The sequence below is a fragment of the Zeus faber genome, assembly GCF_960531495.2.
Source record: "Zeus faber genome assembly, chromosome: 18".
Taxonomy (NCBI): domain Eukaryota; kingdom Metazoa; phylum Chordata; class Actinopteri; order Zeiformes; family Zeidae; genus Zeus; species Zeus faber.
In genome coordinates, this window is record NC_137210.1 from 13,631,974 (window position 1) to 13,652,996 (window position 21,023).

General features: G+C 45.5%; 2 protein-coding genes across 4 annotated transcripts in view; one reads left to right on the plus strand and one right to left on the minus strand.

The window, feature by feature from the left end:
* dcaf6 (ddb1 and cul4 associated factor 6) overlaps positions 1–21,004 on the plus strand; it is a 22,551-nt gene extending 1,547 nt beyond the window's left edge. The window contains exons 2-21 of one of the 3 annotated variants that reach the window (XM_080019168.1): positions 1,179–1,240; positions 2,456–2,548; positions 2,921–3,106; positions 3,277–3,390; positions 6,215–6,350; positions 8,727–8,938; positions 10,704–10,797; positions 11,518–11,637; positions 11,865–12,245; positions 12,695–12,895; positions 15,187–15,246; positions 16,041–16,326; positions 17,245–17,339; positions 17,449–17,797; positions 17,930–17,971; positions 19,053–19,191; positions 19,561–19,717; positions 19,799–19,887; positions 20,105–20,210; positions 20,349–21,004. In XM_080019168.1, coding sequence (XP_079875294.1) covers positions 1,179–1,240; positions 2,456–2,548; positions 2,921–3,106; positions 3,277–3,390; positions 6,215–6,350; positions 8,727–8,938; positions 10,704–10,797; positions 11,518–11,637; positions 11,865–12,245; positions 12,695–12,895; positions 15,187–15,246; positions 16,041–16,326; positions 17,245–17,339; positions 17,449–17,797; positions 17,930–17,971; positions 19,053–19,191; positions 19,561–19,717; positions 19,799–19,887; positions 20,105–20,210; positions 20,349–20,404 — 2,978 coding nt within the window. In that variant the 3' untranslated portion in view covers positions 20,405–21,004. The remainder of the gene's footprint in view (positions 1–1,178; positions 1,241–2,455; positions 2,549–2,920; positions 3,107–3,276; positions 3,391–6,214; positions 6,351–8,726; positions 8,939–10,703; positions 10,798–11,517; positions 11,638–11,864; positions 12,246–12,694; positions 12,896–15,186; positions 15,247–16,040; positions 16,327–17,244; positions 17,340–17,448; positions 17,798–17,929; positions 17,972–19,052; positions 19,192–19,560; positions 19,718–19,798; positions 19,888–20,104; positions 20,211–20,348) is intronic. The other 2 variants (XM_080019169.1, XM_080019170.1) reach the window with 2 other exon arrangements.
* asb11 (ankyrin repeat and SOCS box containing 11) overlaps positions 1–21,023 on the minus strand; it is a gene marked incomplete at both ends in the record, with an annotated part of 142,967 nt that overhangs the window by 23,273 nt on the left and 98,671 nt on the right. The window lies entirely within an intron of this gene.

The following is a 21,023-nucleotide window of genomic DNA, read 5'->3' on the forward strand; positions in this document are numbered from 1 at the left end:
TACTATGTAATGGAAGTGTGGCCTAATTCTGTTCCTTTCCAACCTTCAATATACTATTGGGGGCGTGGTCTTTATAAACAGTTGAATGTTCGTATCCCCGGGGCAGGTGCCTCAGGAATTTAGCCTTGGCTGTATTTAGACCGAAGGTGATGTGGTTATTGTCTTAAGGCCGGGGATAAACAGGGTGACCTGACAAAAAAGATATATTGGGCATCACGCAGGGACATTTGCTAAATGCCCACAGAAGGCAATTGCAGGGACATCGGTGTCCTCGAGATACTAAAATAACAGACATAATGAGTAAGACTCACCAACAGCATTTTCCTGACTGCAGAGGATGTTTCTATGGTAAACTTTGAAAGCAGCTCCATTTTTCATAGTAATGGAGAGAGACGTTAGGATCCTCCGGTAGCACAATGTGAATGTGTATCAAAAGCTATACTATTAATAATTAATTTTAAGTGAAATGCAAAGACAATATACAAAAAAAATGAAATAAGCGTCCATTTTATAATTGTTTTTAATTCCAAACAAATACATCCTGGGTGGACCATAGAACTTAAAAATGCAGTTTCATCATCTTACTGGCAGCATTGACAGACTTTGTGGAGCTATCCTTTGTTTAGGCAATGGCATTGTAAACCAGGATGTTTTATTTTCTCCAACAATGCACAACCCTCCGATGGATAATCTTTTTACTTTCCTTCTTTGTGTTTTTCAAACAATTCTCTAAATATCAGTTTATCACATTTTAATGGGAGAATGGAACGCATGCTTCTTGTGTATCTCATGACACGGAGGGCAGTTTTGAATTCAAACCTGAATAAAAAAATGGAATTGTCCTAAAACCTTGTTTTAGCGCTGACCTCTATGATCAGAGATTTCTGCTCTGTCACCCTATCCTACTACCCTGGTGTATTAAATATTTCCCCGTTGCTCAATTTTTACAAGCTAATGGTGCCAGAAGATGCAAGAGAGGCTTCCTCTTGATGAATAATACATTCCATGCTACAGAACTGCTCCATGCATATGCTTAACATGACATTTATTTCCAAACCTGACTCCTTTAGAACTTGACTAGCTACAGGGGCCTGCATGTGCTCTACCATTAAGCAGGTTTTGCAGACGGTGACCAGGTAGCCTTTTAAATTCTTGTCTCTCATCTCTTTTTTTTCCAGGTAGAAGAGAATTTATGCAGCGGCTTAAACTTGAAGCTACACTGAATGTACACGATGGCTGTGTAAGTAGTCAGATGGTGCAGTCCGCCCTTTTACTTCTTCAGTGCGTGTGTGTGTATGTGTGTTTTTGCAGTTTCGGATGCTGTTCTTGCGTGATGGACATCACGTCACCTTTCCTCTCGCTGTGTGCCAGTCAGTGCTTGAGTTTGTGACAGTGTCTGACAGTGAGCAGAACGTTGGCCTGTGGCCACGGCGCCAATGTCTCCAGGAAACCTGAAGCTGACATACTGTAACGTGGTCTCTTTTATTAGTCAGTCCATCAACTGAAACAACCAGAACCCAAAGTCCACCAAGACACAACAGTAGCTTTATCCAGGGTTGTAGGATAACTTTTGTGGCAAATTATTTGGGGGGGGCGCTATCGTTGGCTTTTCTCTCTCTCTCTCTCTCTTTCTCTCTCTCTCATGCTCTCGCTCTCTCTCTCTGTGTTCCATGTAATAAGGAAGTAATAGCTTAGGAAACGCTCTCCACTCAGCCCCGGTGCTGGTCTGACTCATTCCTCCTGTGGAATGTCTAATGTAGAGGCTGGGGTGGGGGGGTCAGTCATATAAAACATGCATCGATTGGGTGCAGCATCATTTGTAGGGTAGTTTACAGACATATATTTTTTAGTCTCATTAAACTCTTTTGAGAGAGAGAGAGAGAGAGAGAGAGAGTGACTGACTGACTGACTGACTGACTGACTGACTGACTGACTGACTGACTGACTGTGGTTTGGAGTGGACAAACAAACTTTATTGGGGACAATTTCACATAAATTGCAGAGTGGTTTCTGTCTATAATTCTTTCATAACTTTGGCAAGAAGGAGGGAAAGCAGATGAGAGATCCTTAAATATTAGACTGTGATTGTGTCCATTTTTAACCTACTTTGTCAGATGATGTGCAGTGTCAGTTTAGACAAGGCACCTTTCATACCACAACAGTGTGGAGTTTTTAAAGAAGCATCAACACAGTGAGAATAGAAGATGAGCTGTGTGAGTTGAGGTTATAACCAAAACGTGACGATGGACATCAGAGAAATGTGCTCCATGCTGACTGGCGTTGCCACGTACACAAAACGAACCACATCTGAAACCACGGTCTCCATTAAATATTGATCACAGGGTGTAGGCAAATGGGGCAACAAGTTCTCGTCGGGTGTGTGCGCATTTTTAAAAGCAGTCCTTGCAAATGTAATTACTGTACGTTAATGTTCTTCCACCTTTTCCTTCCACAGGTCAACACCATATCCTGGAATGACACAGGAGAGTACATCCTATCAGGGTCCGATGACACCTTTCTCGTCATAACCAACCCATACAACAGAAAGGTAATAGCACTGTTACTGCAAATGTACACCTGCAATGCACTGTTCCATTCATTATTACACAAAGGGGAACCATTGTTTCCCATGAGCTGAAGAAGCCTACGTACATGATTTGCCAACTTGTAGCTAATTTTGCCATAGATTTGGGCGTTTGTTTCCTGAGAACGTTACAAAATGTTATGTTATTAAAAAACACAATATATAAATCATAAAATAATAAACTAATATGAATACTAATGATATATGAAATATATATCATATATTCAGTTGTATACAAATACTTATTATTGGACACATTTAAGTGTAAACAACAATGGTCAAAAGCCACACCCTGAGAAGGCCTGTCGATGAGCTAATTATATTTCTTTCCCTCAGGTCAAAAAATCCATACGGTCCGGTCACCGGGCAAATATCTTCAGCGCTAAGTTCATGCCCCACACAAACGACCAGGAGATCATCTCCTGCTCTGGGGACGGCATCATCTACTACACCCACACGGAGAAGAGCCCCGAGTTCAACAGACAGTGTCAGTTCACCTGCCACTATGGGACGGCTTATGAGGTAACAGAGAAAAGAGACAAAAATCCCAAACCTTTACCTGGGTAATGGCTGTCTTCTTTTCTTTTTGGAAAAAATGCATTGTATTATGCAAATTAGTTCTTATTTTTCTCACAAACTTTTTTTGTTTTCTTTCTTTCTCCTGCTCCCGACCTCCTCTGTTGTTTTGTCAGATTATGACGGTACCAAATGACCCGTACACGTTCCTGTCCTGCGGAGAAGACGGAACAGTCCGATGGTTTGACCTGCGCACAAAGACCAGTTGCACCAAGGAAGACTGCAAAGATGTACGGTGACACCCACAGTACAACTAGGGATTTCACTTTCTGTTATTTAGACATTCACATGAATTTAGTACCATGCAACCTTTAAAATATATATTTTTTACATTTTTTCAAATTCTAAAATATGAATGCGGTGTGTTTCCATGAGTTTACATCAAGCCAATTAAATTGAGTAGAGAATGAGGAATGGGACTAAATTCTTCCAAACTCTTAGACCTCAATATATTCATAAAATATACGCTTTTTAACCTGTATATGCTTCTTCACTCCCTTTCCATGTCTTCCAGTTTATTATGTATTATTTCTAAATATATACACAGTGACTAATACTGTTAGGCACACCTACTTTATAATTTGTATAACCCCCTTTTGGATCTAGAACAGATTGAATTCTGTGAGGCTATTTAACATGGTGCAATAACCGTTCCTTGGGGATTCTTCGGTTGTGCTGACTCGATGGGATCGCTTTGGGCGACACCTTCATGCTTGAAAGGTTTGTCCCACCTTGATCCAAATGTGCTTCATTAGATCAAGATCTGGGGGCTGTGCAAGGCAGTCGGAGTAAACTGAACTCACTCTCCTATCCATGGTGCGCGTGCATTGTGACCTTCTGTATGATGTGGCATCCAAATGAGGCTCAATGGGTCTTAATGGGTTCCAAAAAAGCCCTCCCCACACCACGGGTCTGTACCATTGATGCATAGCAGGATGGATGGTATTTACATCTGCACTTCACGCTAGAGATCTCGTGCCCACTGGAGCCTGATCTTCCTGTTCTCGGCCTACAGGGGTGAAACCCGTGTTGAAAACCATGTGTTCAGAGATGCAAACAGCTGTTATTAGAGTATACGTTTCCTTTCCGTTTGTGTTGAGGACTCTAGAAACTGTGGATTGAAACTTGGATCGTGGTCATTCCCACGCATCTTGATCATCATTTATCATTCTAAAGTTCAGTCAAACAACAAGTAAACCTCTTTATCATGTCTGCCTGCCTTATCGGGTTGCCAGAACGCAATGCTCTGTCTGGAGGAGGAGGCTGTTTGTGAAATTAGTGGGTATTTATACGAAAGGACGCTGGGGTGTAAATGGTGAACCTCGCTAGGCTTTCTTATATGACTTAATCCTCAGTGCTGCTCTTTGCCTAATACCCTCTGTCTATGTAGTGCTTCTTGGCCACATGCCCAGCTGGATCAGCAGGACCTGACAAGCTAACTGACTGGAGTGTGTGCGTGTCAGTGTGTTTGTGTGCATGCCCACACATGAGATAATTTTCCACTCCTGGGATGGGTTGCATCCTCTCTTATTCCGTGTTGGAGTGGGAGCTGTGAGCTTAAGGCTGTCAGGATGTTTTAACATTTATTCATCTGCAGTGTCACCCAGGATGAAAACAGAAACAAAAAGTTGAGCATCTCACCTTAAATCTAAGAAAATAAAGATATAATAAAAATACATGAATGTATCAATAATAATCATATAAATAAGGGGGAAAACTGTTTATGGTTCATAGACATGTCTTTGATGGGCAGTTTTATAGTGGAAGTTGTCTAGTAATAATAAAAATAACAATGATGATAAATATAGGCAGCAATACACAGGGTCCATTATCGACACCAATCACAAATTTTCGAGTTCCCATGCAACATAGCATTAGTTTGTGCTGTCGCTCCTCTAAACGTCAGCCTTACATCTAAAATGTCATTTTGACTTATGTAATTATAGACTGAATCCTGGTGACACACAGAATTACTAATACAAGGATACACTTCTTGCATGTTATTACTTTATCCTAAAAATTAAAAGGTGGCTGTCTACTACTACGTTGTAGTCCTGCCTCACGTTGTCTCTGTGGAAGGAAATCACTTCGCGTGGAAGTTCCCAACAACAGGGTTCCATTCAAACGGATTGAACACTGAATGTCCCTCATTTCATCAACTTTTTAAACTTTTGGAGCCAAAATAAAACGGACACAATTCGCCCCGTTGCTTTGGAGCTGCAAGCCAACTCGATGTGTGAGGACACAAACACGGAATCTGTTTTAGACTCCTTCAGTTAGTGTTTTAGGACTGCCTGGAATGCCGCAGGAGGTACACGGCACCGGGCTTGAGGTGAACAGAATACGTTTATATTAAGAAAAAGGGCAAAAGAATAAAATATCATACAAACCCCCCCTGATGTCAAGCTGCTCAGACAATATACAGTATACACACACACACACACACACACACACACACACACACACACACACACACACACACAAGCACACAAACATACATGCGCAGTTTGTAACCACTACGGCGCGATGGAGTCTACACCACGCAGCTCGCAAGGTGCAAATGGACGTTTGTACCCACAACCTGCAACTATATAGTGAATTGGATAATGATGTCACAAAGCGTCTTACTCAACAAACTCATCTCGCTCCACCGCCCGACCGGAAGTTTTCGAACGTTGGCGTATGGGCGATGCACGTTCGGCCACCTCCGGTCAAATTTTGTAGGTATTTCACCAATCTCTGCTCCGTATGTTGATTGATTTGGATGAAATTTGAACAACGAGTTGTCTGCGACTTTCGGTTCTAATGACATCTCAACCGTGTCCGTAGCTGCAGCGGCCGTCCTGTTCCAGACACTTTAAGCCCGAAAACGATAAAAAGCGCATTGTTGTTAAGGGAAGTGTAGAAAAGTTGTGTGTAAAATGGAGCAGACCATGTGCTTCTACAATCATCTGTACTACTGAGCAGTGAAACTAAATGCTTGATATTTCTCAGTCAAATAAAACATTGTTTCCCACTGCAGATTCTTTATTTCACCGTTCGCTTGTGTTCCAGGACATACTGATAAACTGTCGGAGGGCAGCCACCTCTATCTCCATCTCTCCCCTGGTGCCGTACTACCTGGCTGTGGGCTGCTCCGACAGCTCCGTGCGCATCTACGACCGACGCATGCTCGGCACCAGAGCCACAGGTAACATATTCACCTTTCTTAATAGACTAACAATTTTGTTAATTAGCCGGCACTCTGATCCAGAAGTTTGGCAGTGAGCGTTTAGGCTTTAATTCTTTAATTCTCCATATTATTTATTTTTTATCTTATTTTACCTTTATTTTACCAGGAAATCCTGTTGAGATCAGAATCTTTCAGATCAGATCAGATCAGATCTTTTACAAGAGAGACCTGGCCAAGGTAGCAGCCGTACAAAATCACAGCATATTAAAATACAACATATACAACATGATATACAAAAATCTACAATAAAATCTACAAATCCACAATAAAACAGAAGAGCAGCTATTCAAACACAGTCGCCTCTCAAGAAAAACAACCACATGCCTCCATCACCACATTCTTTATGATGCCCTTATATTCATCAGTGGATATAAATGTGACTAATTTTAGATCTTTTTGGAGATTATTCCATGCCAAAGGTGCATAGTAGGAAAATGCAGTTTTCACCAGATCTGTCAAAACCTGGGATACATTAAAACGCAATCACTTTGCAGGAGTGTACAGTAGCTGGTATCTACCAGAGCTGAGACAGAGAGGGGTGCAGAGGTAAGCTGGAAGTTTACCCAGTATCGCGTTATAGATAAAAATATACCAGTGCTGTTGTCTGCGAGTGGTCAGTGATGTCCAACCCACCAGATCATAAAGAATGCAATGGTGAGTAAGGGACTTTGCCTTTGTAATGAAACGTAGGAATGCATGATACACTGAGTCAAGGCTCCGTAAAATGGAGGAGGCTGCATTCATATACAATATGTCACTGTAATCAATCACAGACAGAAAAGTAGCTTCCAGTACACAAAGCCAATCTTCACTTTGAGCTTCTAACTAGATTAGCAATATGTACTTTAAATAGGAGCTTGTCGTCTATCCATATACCCAGGTACTTGTACACGGGCGCCCTTTCAATGGATTTACAGGATTTATCGGATTTGAAAATGCTAAAATCATCAAACTGTGAGCAAGCTTTGGAGAAAACCATGAACTTTGTTTTCTGAGGATCTATAACCAATTTTAAACTCAGCAGAGCAGTTTGATGACTGATGACTAATGACTGAAATGCAGTCTGAAGCTCCGCCTGTACTGTGGAGGGAGCATGCGTATAGATGACTGTGTCATCAGCATAGAAGTGTATTTTTGCTTGAATGCGCTTACCCAAGTCATTCATAAAAAATTGAGAACAAAATAGGTCCCAAAATGGAACCCTGGGGGACACCTTTAGTTATCTCAAGAAAATCTGATTTGTGGCCCTCTGCATGGACACACAGAGTTCAATCTACAAAATAATTTCTGAACCATTTATCAGTCTTAGGACCAAATCAAAATTCCTAAGTTTGTTCAGCAGCAATTTGTGGTCCACTGAATTGAATGCCTTAGATAGATTCACAAATAAGGCAGTGTAATGCTGTTTGCTGTCCAAGGCACCAATGAGAATAGTTGTCACAACCATAGCAGCAGCTTTGGTACTGTGGCCAGTTCAAAGACCAGATTGAAAATCTTTCAAAATGTTATTATCAAACAAAAACAGTTTTAACTGTAAACTTACCTGGAATTCAAGGACGTTAGCCAAGACTGGGAGTTTGGAAATCAGACGGTAATTGTTAAACTCTGAAGGGTCTTGAGTAGGACAGAAGACTCAAATTAAATATACGAGTAATGGGCTCAGCAATAATATCTGCCGCCACCTTTGGCAACGATGCCGGGACCTGTTGGGTTAGAGGCCAGCGGTCAATTTCTTACTACATAAGAGCCAAGGGCGAGGGAGATTAAAGTCACGTCCTCAATTAAACCTTCCTTTTAATTTGAATTTAGGTAGGAAGACGCACACAGTAGGGCTTGACATTAACTGTTGCCCCGGGCCACCGGATTTGGTCCGTTGTCAACAACTTTTCATAGGTTACGAAGTGTGGTATGCCTCACCGTCTGTTTAGAAACTGAAAATTGTATATATCCGGGCAACCAAGCAAAACATAGCTCAAACTGTATTAAAAAAAAAGGTTAGACTGCAAGTAAAGACATTCCTGATAGCATTGTTTACCATAAAACAATGTCTCTTAATGTATCTCCCCTTCTGATATCATTCTCTTGATATTGAATTATGAGTAACATAATTACTGTATATGGGATTGTTATAAAACGATGGAAATTGGGCAACTATTTTGTCAGTCTTGGCAACCAAAAGCTGATGCATGGTTGCCAACTTGGCGACCACTTTTAGCCGTGCATCTAAACGACCCTTTTTGAAATGTTTAAGAACCTCATTGTGAGAGCTGCATTAATACAGCTGCCACTTGCCACAGGGGCTCCGTTCACACCGTTCTTCCTCGAACCCCCAAGGTAACTACATGGGCCGCGGCACGACAGGGATGTGCGTGAGATTCGTTCCCGCACACCTGTCCAACAAGTCTTGCCGCGTCACGTCACTGTGCTACAGCGGCGACGGCAAGGAGGTGCTGGTCAGCTACTCCTCCGACTACATCTACTTGTTCGACCCCAACGACGACCAGGCCCGCGAGCTGAAGGGCCCGTCGGAGGAGCGCAGGGAGGAGGTGAGCTTTGGTTAAATGTCTCACTTTCAAGTTGTCATGCTTGGTATTATTCAATCATTGAAGTACTTTTTATTCTGTATTTGGATGAGCATTTTAGTATGCGAGGGATATTGTACATCGAGCTGGTCGTTATTGCAAGATAACCCCCCGACAATGTGATCAGGACCCCAGACGTGGTCTTGTATCACTCTGAAGTGGGTTCCTCAGGGAGAAACCGGGCGTAAAAACCAGGCGGAGAAGTGGTTGCCTGTGACAACGGTCATTCCTAACAGACAGCAATCATTATTCAGAAATAATCAATTCATACCTCGGTGACTGTAAGGCTATTCAGCAATTAAAGCCTTTGTGTCATCAGGCTTAAAAAGGATGTCGCCCTGTGTCTTGGCAGTCAACATGACACCTGTTTTTTCCACGCACCGACACAGACTATTAAGCCCAGCGCCGACTGTAGCTTCATTAATCCCGACCTGCGGCAAAACATATCGTTCACATCCGTTTCCCCGAAGAGCGCAAAACACACACGTCCGAGCGAGAAGCTTTGGAATCGAATAGCGGCGCGCTCTCTTTCTCCGCAAAACGGGCATGTGCATTGTAAACTGAGAGGGTGGGTTTGTTTTTCCGGTCATCCTAAGCGCTCCGCAGGCCTCGCCGTTAAACCGCATGCAGTGCAGGAAGGCATGCAAATGACCCTGAAAAAATGTTGCCTGAAAGTGAAAGAAGGAAACGGGGATGAATGCGCAGTGAATGCGGTGGAACGGAGATCTTCGGTGTTTTCGGATGACACCACTCCGCGACATATGATCCAAAGTCTTTGTTGCATGAACGAGAAGTCAGATCATTTTTTTTCCTTCGAAAACGAATGCATAGTTTTGTTCACAATATGTTAGGGCGCGGGATCATTTTCCTATGCATGACGCACACAAATGCACCGTCAGTGTGGGTGTTTTGCATTCAGCAGATGTATTGATGTCTCGTGGTCTCCGTTGGCTGGGAAAGAGAAATGTTCCCATGGATCAATTGGCTCGAGGTGTGTTCAGCTGTGTCTCCATGCAGCCACCATACACATTCCTTTCCAAATACAGTCACCGGCCGCCGCAATGTTCTGCCATCGGCAAAAAATAGCCCAGGCCCGAGGTTTGGGGCCTGCCAAGGAGAGTCCCATTACCCGGATCACCCCACTCCCCACCCCCCAAACCGTCTATCCCGATACTCCACTTGACCCCGTCATGATCTCAGTTCCCTCTGATCCTCACCTGTGACCCCACTTTTCCTCTTTATCTCTCACTATCAGATGTTTTCCATCCTACCCTCTCCTTTCTCTCTCTCTCTCTCTCTTGCTCTCTCGCCCCCTCTCTCTCTCTCTCTCTCTTTCTCTTTCTCTCTCTCTCTCTCTCTCTCTCTCTCTCTCTCTCTCTCTCTCTCTCTCTCTCTCTCACGCCACATTTTATTCCTTTCTTTCCAGCGCCCTGCAGCCAGTATACAAAGCCTTTCCTCTTCCCTTTACACTAAAGTTGTTGACCACCACCGCCACGTTTTCAAGCTGCCCCCCTGAGTCTGGCTCCCAGTCAGTTGTCTTGGACTGGGAGGCAGGAGTGGAAAATTGAAGGCAACTTCAGATATGGAGAGAGAGAGAAAACGAAAGGGGGTGGGGGGGCATTAAAGAGGGCAGTGACCTAGAGTGTGATGTTTTGCTTCGGCAGCTGGTCTATTTCTGACGGGGCTTTGATTGACAGATCGGTGATCTCGAGTCCGTGTGTTTCCACAGCTCAGGCAGCCGCCGGTGAAGCGTCTCCGTCTGCGCGGGGATTGGTCGGACACCGGGCCCCGGGCTCGACCTGAGAGCGAGAGAGAGAGGGACGGTGAGAGGACAATGGATCTTTCTCTAAGCACGTACACCAACACGCACACTCTCAACTGAACCTTTTTCCACACCGTTTTCTTTATCCGATGTCAGTGTACGGTGCACAAAACCAAGCGCACCCTCCGTTCTTGGGTCGGTGAATGTGAACGTGTTGCATTTTTCTGGAGGTTTAAGGCTTTTGATGGTGTCAGCTGGGCTTTCCTCTCTGGTGCAGCGTCCCTGCGGTGAACGCTAACAAGCGCTGGTCGATCTGCGGGGATCTCATTAGCTCTTCCCAAACACTTTGGGGTTCCCGGGGTTTAACTACAGAAGGATCTCTGTTTCGCCCGTGTAGTTTGGGGCTCCAAGGCTCTTTTCTATGTCCGGCGGGCAGTTTTGGCTTAATTAGTTCATAGCGATGTATGAGCAATAAAAAAAGATTGATCTAAAGTGTTGTGTTGCTGAACAGCCAGGTTTAGTCTGTTGATGTTTGACCCAAACTTTCAGCCATGAACTGTAAGAATATTAATGGTAGACAAGGACATCCTGTCGACATCCTTCAATAACGAGCGTCCGGGAGGGTCACTGATATGGGCCGGCGCCTGAAAAGCAAAGATGTCTCATTTTGGTAATCATCCAATGTGATATTGCTTTTGTATTAGCAATAATACTGTGTTCTCGGATATAATTTGGAGATAATCAAAGCTCCTGTTTAAAATCACCTTGCTTTGCCCTCCAGGCGAGCAGAGTCCCAACGTGTCTTTGATGCAGAGGATGTCGGACATGTTGTCCCGTTGGTTCGAGGAGGCCAGCGAGGCTCAGGGCAGCCGAGGAACTCGACCGCAGACACGACCCAGAGGTAACAACCCCCTCCCCCAAAAAGCATTTACACATTTCTGAGGTACTTATCAGCCGATATCGATAAACTGAGTGATATGCACTGTATATTGTGAATCATGAACCCAAACAGCTGCGAAGAGGAACCTTTTCTATTTCAGTTTAGTGATTGTATTCTGTTTGCAACAAAGCAGCCAAATAGCACCTCAAATATTTTAAGTGTCTCTTTGCTCGTTTCCTTATCTCCAGGAACGGCTCTCCGTCCAGAGGGGTCCTCAGCCACCCGGGTGGCCCCCATCGGGGCCCCCACCCGGGAGCCCAGCGTCCCCGAGAGGCCGATGGAGACAGACACGGCGGCACCGGCCAGTCCTGCTGCTGCCAGCGCTGCCGCCACCGCCACCACCACCACCACCACCCCCGCCGTCATGCCAAAATCCACTTCCTCCACTTCCTCAGGGTCGTCGTTAACGGTTACGGCGCCGCCTCCTTCCAGCTCTTCGTCGCTGGAGGGCTCAGCCCCGTCCTCTTCGCCCCTCACCTCCCCCCCCGACTCGGAGCAGAGGAGCCAAGTGGAGACAACCCCCACGCCCGCGCCCACGCCCATGCCCACCTCAGACCCCGCACTGTCAGGTAGGAGCCCTATTCTCGAGCAGACATGCAAGCACACACATACATTCACACACACACACACACACACACAAGTTGTGACACGCTGGCTTCCACTTTTGACTTTTACACAAACCCTTAAAGTACTGTACCTAGAAATGACTTCTGATGCTCCTCAGACCAGAAAGTAAGAACAATCGTTGGTCTTCCTTCTTTTGTGAACAAATGATTCCTTCTTTGTGTGTGTGTGTGTGTGTGTGTGTGTGTGTGTGTGTGTGTGTGTGTGTGTGTGTGTGTGTGTGTGTGTGTGTCTGTGTGTGTGTGTGTGAGCCACTCCACTCAAGCAGCAGTCTCCTCTCACCCTCTATTGTTTTTAACCCTCGTCATACTATACTATCTCTTCCTTTTTGGCCTTCATTTATCCTCCCCGCCTCGCTCTCCCCCGTCCACCCCCCCTCCTTTCCCTCCGTCAGAGTACGGGCCTCACCGGCTGCCGGTAAGTTTAGTTTGTAGGCGTTTGCAAAGGTTGCTCCTGCTGGCGGACCCCCTGGGACAGGGTGAGCGAGCTGGCGCTTCCTCCGGCGCCGCCCCCCCAGAGAGACGCTCACAAAGAGCCCCCCCCGCCGCGGCCCCCGCCACCGCCACCGCCCCCGCTGAGACGCCCCCCAGTGCAGGTTCACCACCCACCACCCTCCGTCACCTTCCTTCCTGTTGTTGGTCCGCCACACCCCCATGCTAACCCCTTTCGTCTCCGGAGCTGTCTCTTTCTGCCTGAAAAGAGAGAGTTGGGTTGACCCTAGATCTTCCCCCTCCCCACCCCGACTCACCTGAACCGCACCTTGTTTGTTTCACTTGCTGTGATTCCCCCCTCCCCTCCCAACCCTCCATCATCCACCTGCTGCTTGGGGTTCAGGTTCCCTTTGCTTTCCTGTTTGGAGTGGCACTGGTCTGGCATCTGGTTGTTTTCCACCTTTAGTAGAGGAGATGCATAACTGGACGTTTTTTTTTTTTATAAGCGTTAACAATGTTTAAAGTGCAAATCCATACGATCGTCTGCGTTGGGTGGTCCTTTTTTTTTCCACTTCGTCGATAACATGCCTTCTTTTGATCAATTGATCAAAGAGAAGCACATGCATAACACAACTGCATTGAACGGCTGTTTCTTATAAATTACCAGCTGAATAAATATGGAAGAAACGTCTAATATTACATTTTAAACAAACTACCACTTTAAATTAGCATGATGATAGGGTAGTGGTCAGGAAGAGCACAATGGAAAATTGTTATTTTGATGCATACTATATAATTGGCATAATAAACTGAGACCATTGTGACAAGATTGACAGTTAATATACAGTGTTTCCAAATGTTGAAAATGCTTACCAGTAAAATCTGACCACGGGTGCTTAAATTAACAGTGGCTGCACTGTTACTGTAAATCCAAAACTATGAGGAGTATGTCAATACCCGTGAGGCCTCAGATTTTTTTAAGGGATATCCCAAAATCTGCTGCAACACGTAGATTTCCAGATGGTATCACTACTATTGATAATGTGATCTAACAACACTGTTCAAACATATTTGTCATATCTCAGGCACAAACAACCACCATGAGTTTGATTGTTAGTTTTATGTCACATCACGGCGAATACATTTTTGGATCTGAACAAGAAAAGTATTTAATTTACTACATTTCTCTGAAATTAGACATCATAGATATCCCGCACACTATAAAACCATTTATCCTATCGTTTGGTTCCACCCGAGTCTCTTTGTAGTACTGTTTTACTGTTTGTAGTTGCCTTCTAACTCTTCATGTTTGTAACTTTCGCTGCGTTGTGTTGCAGTTTGTTTGGTGTGGGCTTGTGATTTGAATGTTGCGTTGATGTATTAGTTTGCGTGGCTTTTCACTCGATCTGTCAATCCGAGTATCGCCGACCGTAATCGCAGCTGAAGATGTGTGGAATAGTGAGGAGTTCTGGTGGTTTTGATGAAAGCCAACTTGCTCGTTAGTGGCCCGCTTTAACTGAACAAGTGAAAACCAGCTCTCAATATTCACCCCCTTGTTTACGCTCCCAGTTGAAATCTCTTTGTAAATAGACATCATCTATGAGGCTGCGCCGGCTTATTTTGTCATATGGTGTCGGGCAATTGTGTTTGTAAAGTCAGAACAAAGTGGAAATTGGTCCAAATTCAGTCATTCAAAAGTTATTTTGTCATTAATATATTTATTACATCTGACCATTTTAATTCTATAGTTAACGATCTTACTTCCGGCCTTTGTGATTATTTTTCAGGATTTTTCTTCCTTGATTTTTAATAGTTTTCTGCCAAATCAAAATGCAGTAAATCAAAGCTCAACTTATGGTGTGGCCGTGTATATTAGCCGGAATATTCTTCTTTCAATTACAATGTGTCACATGCAATAATGACTCCCTTGTCTTGCATTTTTTCAACAGCTACCCTATTACTTTTAGTTTCATGGACATGATGTCAGTGCAGTAATTTGGTTTAAAAAGAAAATTTCCACTTTCTGTTGTGCTGGACCTGCCTTGGACCTTGTGGTTGTCATACCAATCTGTTTCTCTGTTTTATTATTAAATATGGTGGGTTTTTTACTATCCTTTTAAACAATATGGAGCCTATGGCAGGGTGAATTTATTTGACAACAATTATTTTAGTTGGAATCATTTGACCCCCCCCCCCCCAAAACTTAATGTGATATCGTCTCCTGGTTTTCACTGCATTATTTTATTGGAAAGCGTCTCGTCCCGCGGCTGGCTCAACGCCTCTCCCTGCTTGGCCTTGGCACCGTCGTTTTGTTCTTTTTCATTTTATCCATTCATTTATCCATTTATTTATTTATTTATTTATTTAACATTTCTTTGAACGGTTAACCCCCTGTGTGCGCCCTCCAGTTTGACCTCTTCTGTTGTTTGTTTAGTCGGTGTCATTTGTGTTCCAGATTCCCCCTCGTCTGTGGTAAACAAACAGCTGGGATCCATGACTCTCAATGAGCAGCAGGGTGCGTCTTCTTCTCCCCTCCCCCAGCCTCTCCTCACCCCTTTTCTCTCTCCTCACCTTTCTGTCCCCCCTCCCCCTCGCTGCGCTCTTCCTCTCCCTCCCTCGCCTCCATGTGTGATGCTGCTTATACAGTTGCATGAGACACCTCGGCGCCGATGCTTCGCTTGCCCTCGTCATCAACAACTCTATTGATAGATTGAGCGTCTCCGCCGGTTGCTGTACTTTTTGGGGGAGAGACAGATCTTTCAGGGGTTCCCTTCGACTCGATATCTAAAAGTGGTTTGACCTGATACGATTATCCAAATCAGCTGCAACAAACACTTGGAAGTTATTCAGCGTCCAGGAGCCAACCTGAACCGACCCTCACGCTCCTAAAATGCCCGTTATCAATAAGAGTTTGATTCAAACCTTCTTTCGAGGATTGTTCCAAGTTGTTGATGTTGCCTTCAGAGGCTTTTGGAATTTTGTGTCTTTTCAGTGTGTGTTTGCATCTCTCCCGTGTTTTATGCGTGCAACGATCACTTCCCTAGAGCGTGTGCACATTTGTCATTTGTCCCCTCCTGTTATTTGTCCCCCATCGCTGTAATGTCCCGTCACTCAACGGGCCGCAATGCGACCGAACGCTGCTCGTTCCCCTTGCACCGCTCAGAAACCTCTGATCCCCCGTACCATCTAATGGGAGAGTCACCGAGGTCTGCTCGCTTCCGTTTATTGATTTTTGTTCCCTGCTAACTTCCTTCCTGTCTACCTCCCTGTGTCTCACTTCACCGCCGCTGCTGCTGCCGCGGCGTTCAGGAACTCTAGACGCTGGGACTTCGGTTCCTGCTGAAGCCGAGTGTGCACCAGCCGGCACCTTGGCCGTCCCCAGCAGCAGCAGCAGCAGCAGCAGCAGCAGCAGCAGCAGCAGCGCTCCCAGCACCACCACAACCTCCAACACCACCACCACCCCCACTGCCGGTTCCGGTTCTGGTTCTGGTTCTGCTGCAGGTCGATCCGGCACCGCTGAGCCGGTCTTGAGCCTCCACTACAGCTCGGAAGGAACCACCACCAGCACCATCAAACTTGACTTCACCGACGAGTGGTCAGTGCTTCACCGGGTCGATGCTGTGATCCGATAAAGCTTCAACAGTTTATGGTCGAGGGGTATAGGGTATAGGGTATAGCGTATAGGGGCACTGTTAGTCCTGGAGACGTCTCCACGAGAACCTACCTTTAACAGAGATCAAACTTAGAATTTCATAAGTCAAAGTAATAAACCTCAACAGGGATCCCAACTACCTCCCAAATCTTCTGCCATAATTTTTTTTAAATTCCGTCTCTATAAATGAATGGCGTTATACCCATAAAGTACAGGGAACCCGGCTTCTGCGACAATGAGCTTTTCCTCCATTTGCTTTTTTGGAACAAAAGTTTTGTTGGGACCAAAGGCAAAGGGTTTATTCAGGGTTGTTCGGGGTTTATGAGCAGATAGACTAGGGGAAATGCATTATTGCTGCCCCGAGTCGCAGCTAATTAGCATAAAGTTGAACTCCGCTCAACTTTCTCCCGTCACCAAGTCTCCGATATCGCGTCACACTCCTTCGCTCCTCGTCCGGCCTTCGACCGCTTCGACGCTGCGTGTCGCTTCTGGTGTGAGCGTACGATAACAATAGAAATCTTCTCAGATTGGGGTCCCAGAGACTAAATCTTATCAAATGGGGTTTGTGGCCTCATGTGTATCAAATTGAGCGTCCTTGATATGAAAACGGTTGAGAATCATTAGTTGAGATGATGTTGTACCAACCACTTTGATGCAAGGCCTTTCATGCTTAAAGATCAATAGGAATGAGACTGATAGAAAATGCTGCATCATATAGAAGATACAATTTGTCATCTCACATCCGTAAGCTAAACCAAATGTGTTTTGAATACTGAATATAAAATATATGCTGTAGTGTTCCCTCATGTAGTAATTCTGTATTCCTGGTTGAGTTGAGCCGTCTGTTTTCCTTCGCCCCAGGAGCAGCAGAGCACCCAGCTCCAGAGGCAACGGGGGAGCCAAGACCTCCGACCCCGTGACCGTCCAGAGCAGAGAGAGCTCAATGTCGGTGCAAGGTGAGGAACTACTCCCCTTTGAGGATCTATTCCAATGCGACGGATAAATCAAAACATTGCGTTGAAAAAAGTACCTAAATAACAATCTATCGTCCGGTCCTAACTCCAGCTCCTGCCGTGTCGGAGCCTCCGGGGCAGAGCCGACCTCCCGCCTCCAGCTCCGAGCCGCCGTGCGAGGCCTCGTCCTCCACCGGAGCCCCTGCCGAGGCCTCCTCCTCCTCCTCGTCCTCTGCAGGGGGCGGCGCAACGCCCTCGGCGCTGGAGAGGAGGCAGCCAGAGGGCACGGAGGACACATCGGGGGGTTGCAGGAGGGAGGAACCCGCCGGGGCGGAGGGACAAGAGGCAGCTGGAGACGGGGGCCAGAGTCAGCCAGCGCAGGGCAACCAGGACTCTGAGGACAGCGACGACGACCCCATCCTCATCCCCTCCACCAGGTTTAGAGGGGGGCAGGGCCAGAGGTAGGAACACCCACATTCATGCTCCCACGGCCCTGATTGGATATTGTCAGATTAGATATTGTCCTTTTACCACGGTTTCGGTAACGTTCTTTCCTGTTTTGTCGAACCTCGATGACTCCGCCACACATGTAGATTTAATTCCAGAGGATCTGCAGTAGGAGATAGAATGATCAGGTAAAGGCTTTGCATGGCCGACTAAACTATCTAACTTGCAAGGCGTCTGACGTTCAGCAAATGTTTGAGCTCAGCAGCAGTGTTGGAATGAGGTTTTGCGTTGGGCAAAGAGGCAAACCACTAATCCACCTGACACGGCTACCTGTAGCGTGTGCTGTGTGTGTGTGTGTGTGTGTGTGTGTGTGTGTGTGTGTGTGTGTGTGTGTGTGTGTGTGTGTGTGTGTGTGTGTGTGTGTGTGTGTGTGTGTGTGTGTGTGTGTGTGTGTGTGTGTGTGTCGGGTGTGTGTGTGCGTGCGCGTGTGTGTGTGGGGCTGTCAGCCACTAGAGGGAGCGAGAGAACACGGAATGGAAGTGTCTGCATGTTTCATTATAGAAGCAAGCCCTAAATAAAGTTTTAGGGCTTCATTTTATTTCATTTTATTAATTGGATTTGTTTTGAGGGGACAAATACATTGATGTCCGGTAACAATGAGTGACATGGGTCTCATTGGGCAATGCTCTCCATTGCCACAATACAGTCATAGTTTTTTAAGATCGTTAGTAAAGATTATGCTTTAAAGTGGTAATCCATGAACTCGTCTGTGGGTGGATTACACCGCAAGTCCCAGAATTCCATTGGAAACCATGTTTTGTTTGTTTGCCTAACATTCGGTTAAATGAAGGAAAGTATGCCTTCTGATTATTTGCTTAAATAGTTACTTTCATTTTATTGTTGTTTTATTAACTTCTGTTTTGTGAATGTTCATCCATATCGACATTTTACTGACCACAAAAAGCTTTGCTGCTTGATCAAATTCACGACTGCCTTTCTCTCACTTGCTGGACGACCCCGCCTCCAACTACGGACACGTCATATAGAGGAGCACATCCAAATACATTGAATGGCTGTTTCTGAAAAAATAATACATTTAAGAAACATTTTTAACAAAATAATCTTACGGATTACCACTTTAAGGCGTTCTTTCTCTCGTGCAGAGCTCAATTTGGTAAACACAGGAAGTGAACAGGCTGGGTGCGAGCAGAGGGATGTTTACTTTTCTGGGGCGGCGTCTACATGTGTTGACTGGCCTGTGTTCTGCAGACGCTCGGCGGCCGCCCGCATCCAGGAGCTGTTCCGCAGGAGGAAGGAAAGACGGGAGATGGAGGAGAGCGAGACCCAGAACATCAGGAGACCCTCGGTCAAAATGGTCTACAAGGGCCACCGCAACTCTCGCACGATGGTACGCCTCTCGCACCGAATCAACCAGTAATGCGAAGCTGCATTCCTTGACTTTTATGCCCAAATATTAACTTTTCATCAATATTTAAACCGCCCTGACTACGCCCCGATAACATCAACTTACTATGAGCGGGAGTGCACCAGTTGGATCCTTTCGATTTGCTGATCCTGGCTCACTGGCAGGAAACTAATATGCTGTTTACGTATTGCAAATATCGGGAAGAGTCAGGACAGACTTTGGGTTCTGCTGCTGCAGCTAATAAAGAAAAAGTTAAAAGATCTGAGATCAAGGCAATTCTAAAAAAGCAGCTCTCAAAAATGCGGATTGTTATTTGTGCCGTATCTAACGGAAAGGAGTTGTTACTTCCAGATCAAAGAGTCCTGTTTCTGGGGCAACAACTTTGTGATGAGCGGCTCGGACTGCGGCCACATCTTCATCTGGGACCGGCACAGTGGGGAGCACCTCATGCTGCTGGAGGCCGACAACCACGTGGTCAACTGCCTGCAGCCGCACCCCTTCGACCCCAGTGAGTCACGCCGTCCGCCTTCCGCCGCTGCTAACGTACCGTACCGCGCCGACCGCTGACCGCCGTGTGTTTGCCCCCCAGTCATGGCCTCATCTGGGATCGACTACGACATCAAGATCTGGTCGCCTCTGGAGGAGTCGCCGTCCTTCAACAGAGTCCTGGCCGATGAGGTAGAACTGGCAACGCATCGGGAAACAATGCGGCGGGGGAAATGAATGATATGATGGGGATTCCGAATGCCGCTTACTCAGGTCGGCTCCCAGGGATGGAAAAATAAGCCCGGTGTTAAGAAAAAAAAGGCCGGAGATTCCCTTTAAGACTCGTCGAACCGAACCGGGGCAGAGTGATCTGAGTCACAGCGCGCTCTTTTCACCTCTGTTCTTCCAGGTAATCACTCGGAATGAGCTGATGCTGGAGGAGACCAGGAACACCATCACCGTCCCCGCCTCCTTCATGCTGAGGATGCTGGCTTCGCTGAATCACATCCGCTCAGGTAGCTCTATACACACACACACACACACACACACACACACACACACACACACACATACACACTGTACAGTTGTTGTTCATTTCTCCTCTTTTCTCCACCCATCCCCTAAGGCTCTCTCCCTCCTCCCTCCGTTTTCAGATAGACTGGAGGGCGACCGCTCTGAAGGTTCTGGACAGGAGAACGAGGATGAGTAACCGCCGGCTGACATTATATTTAAATACAAAACGAGACTTTTTTTTTTTTTTGGTTGTTTTTTTTTTTTGTTTTTTGTTTTTTTTGCTGTTAAGCACTTGTAAATCTGAGTTTTGTACAAGTGTATTGTAGAAATATTTCCTGATGAGACTCGGCTACATTTCTAGCCCCCTCTCATCCCTTTTTTAAGAAGACTTTGTTACTAATGTTTCTGTACGAGGGGGGGAAACGAACACACATTTGGTAAACAAAATATGTGTGAATGCACCGATCAGGAGGTAAATATATAACGAATGAGAGTGGAAATTGACGGGTGTGTGAGGATAATATGGTACGTGCAATATAATTTTGTTGAGGCGAATGTGAGTTAAATCAGTATTAGGTGTGATGTTACTTTTTCTTTTTGTTTTTGTAGCACAAGGCAAACAAATTCAGATCTTTTATGTACTGCACTGGAGGTTTCGCATGTAAAACAGGATTCAGTTTAACTTTGATTTGATCAAACTCTGCTTTTTGAGTATGCTTTAATTTTTTTTTTTCCGTTGAAACAAAGCTTTGCTTCTTGTCCCGAAAGGGTTAAGTCAATTAAATAATCTTGCCAATTTGTGCAAGTCTTTCTGG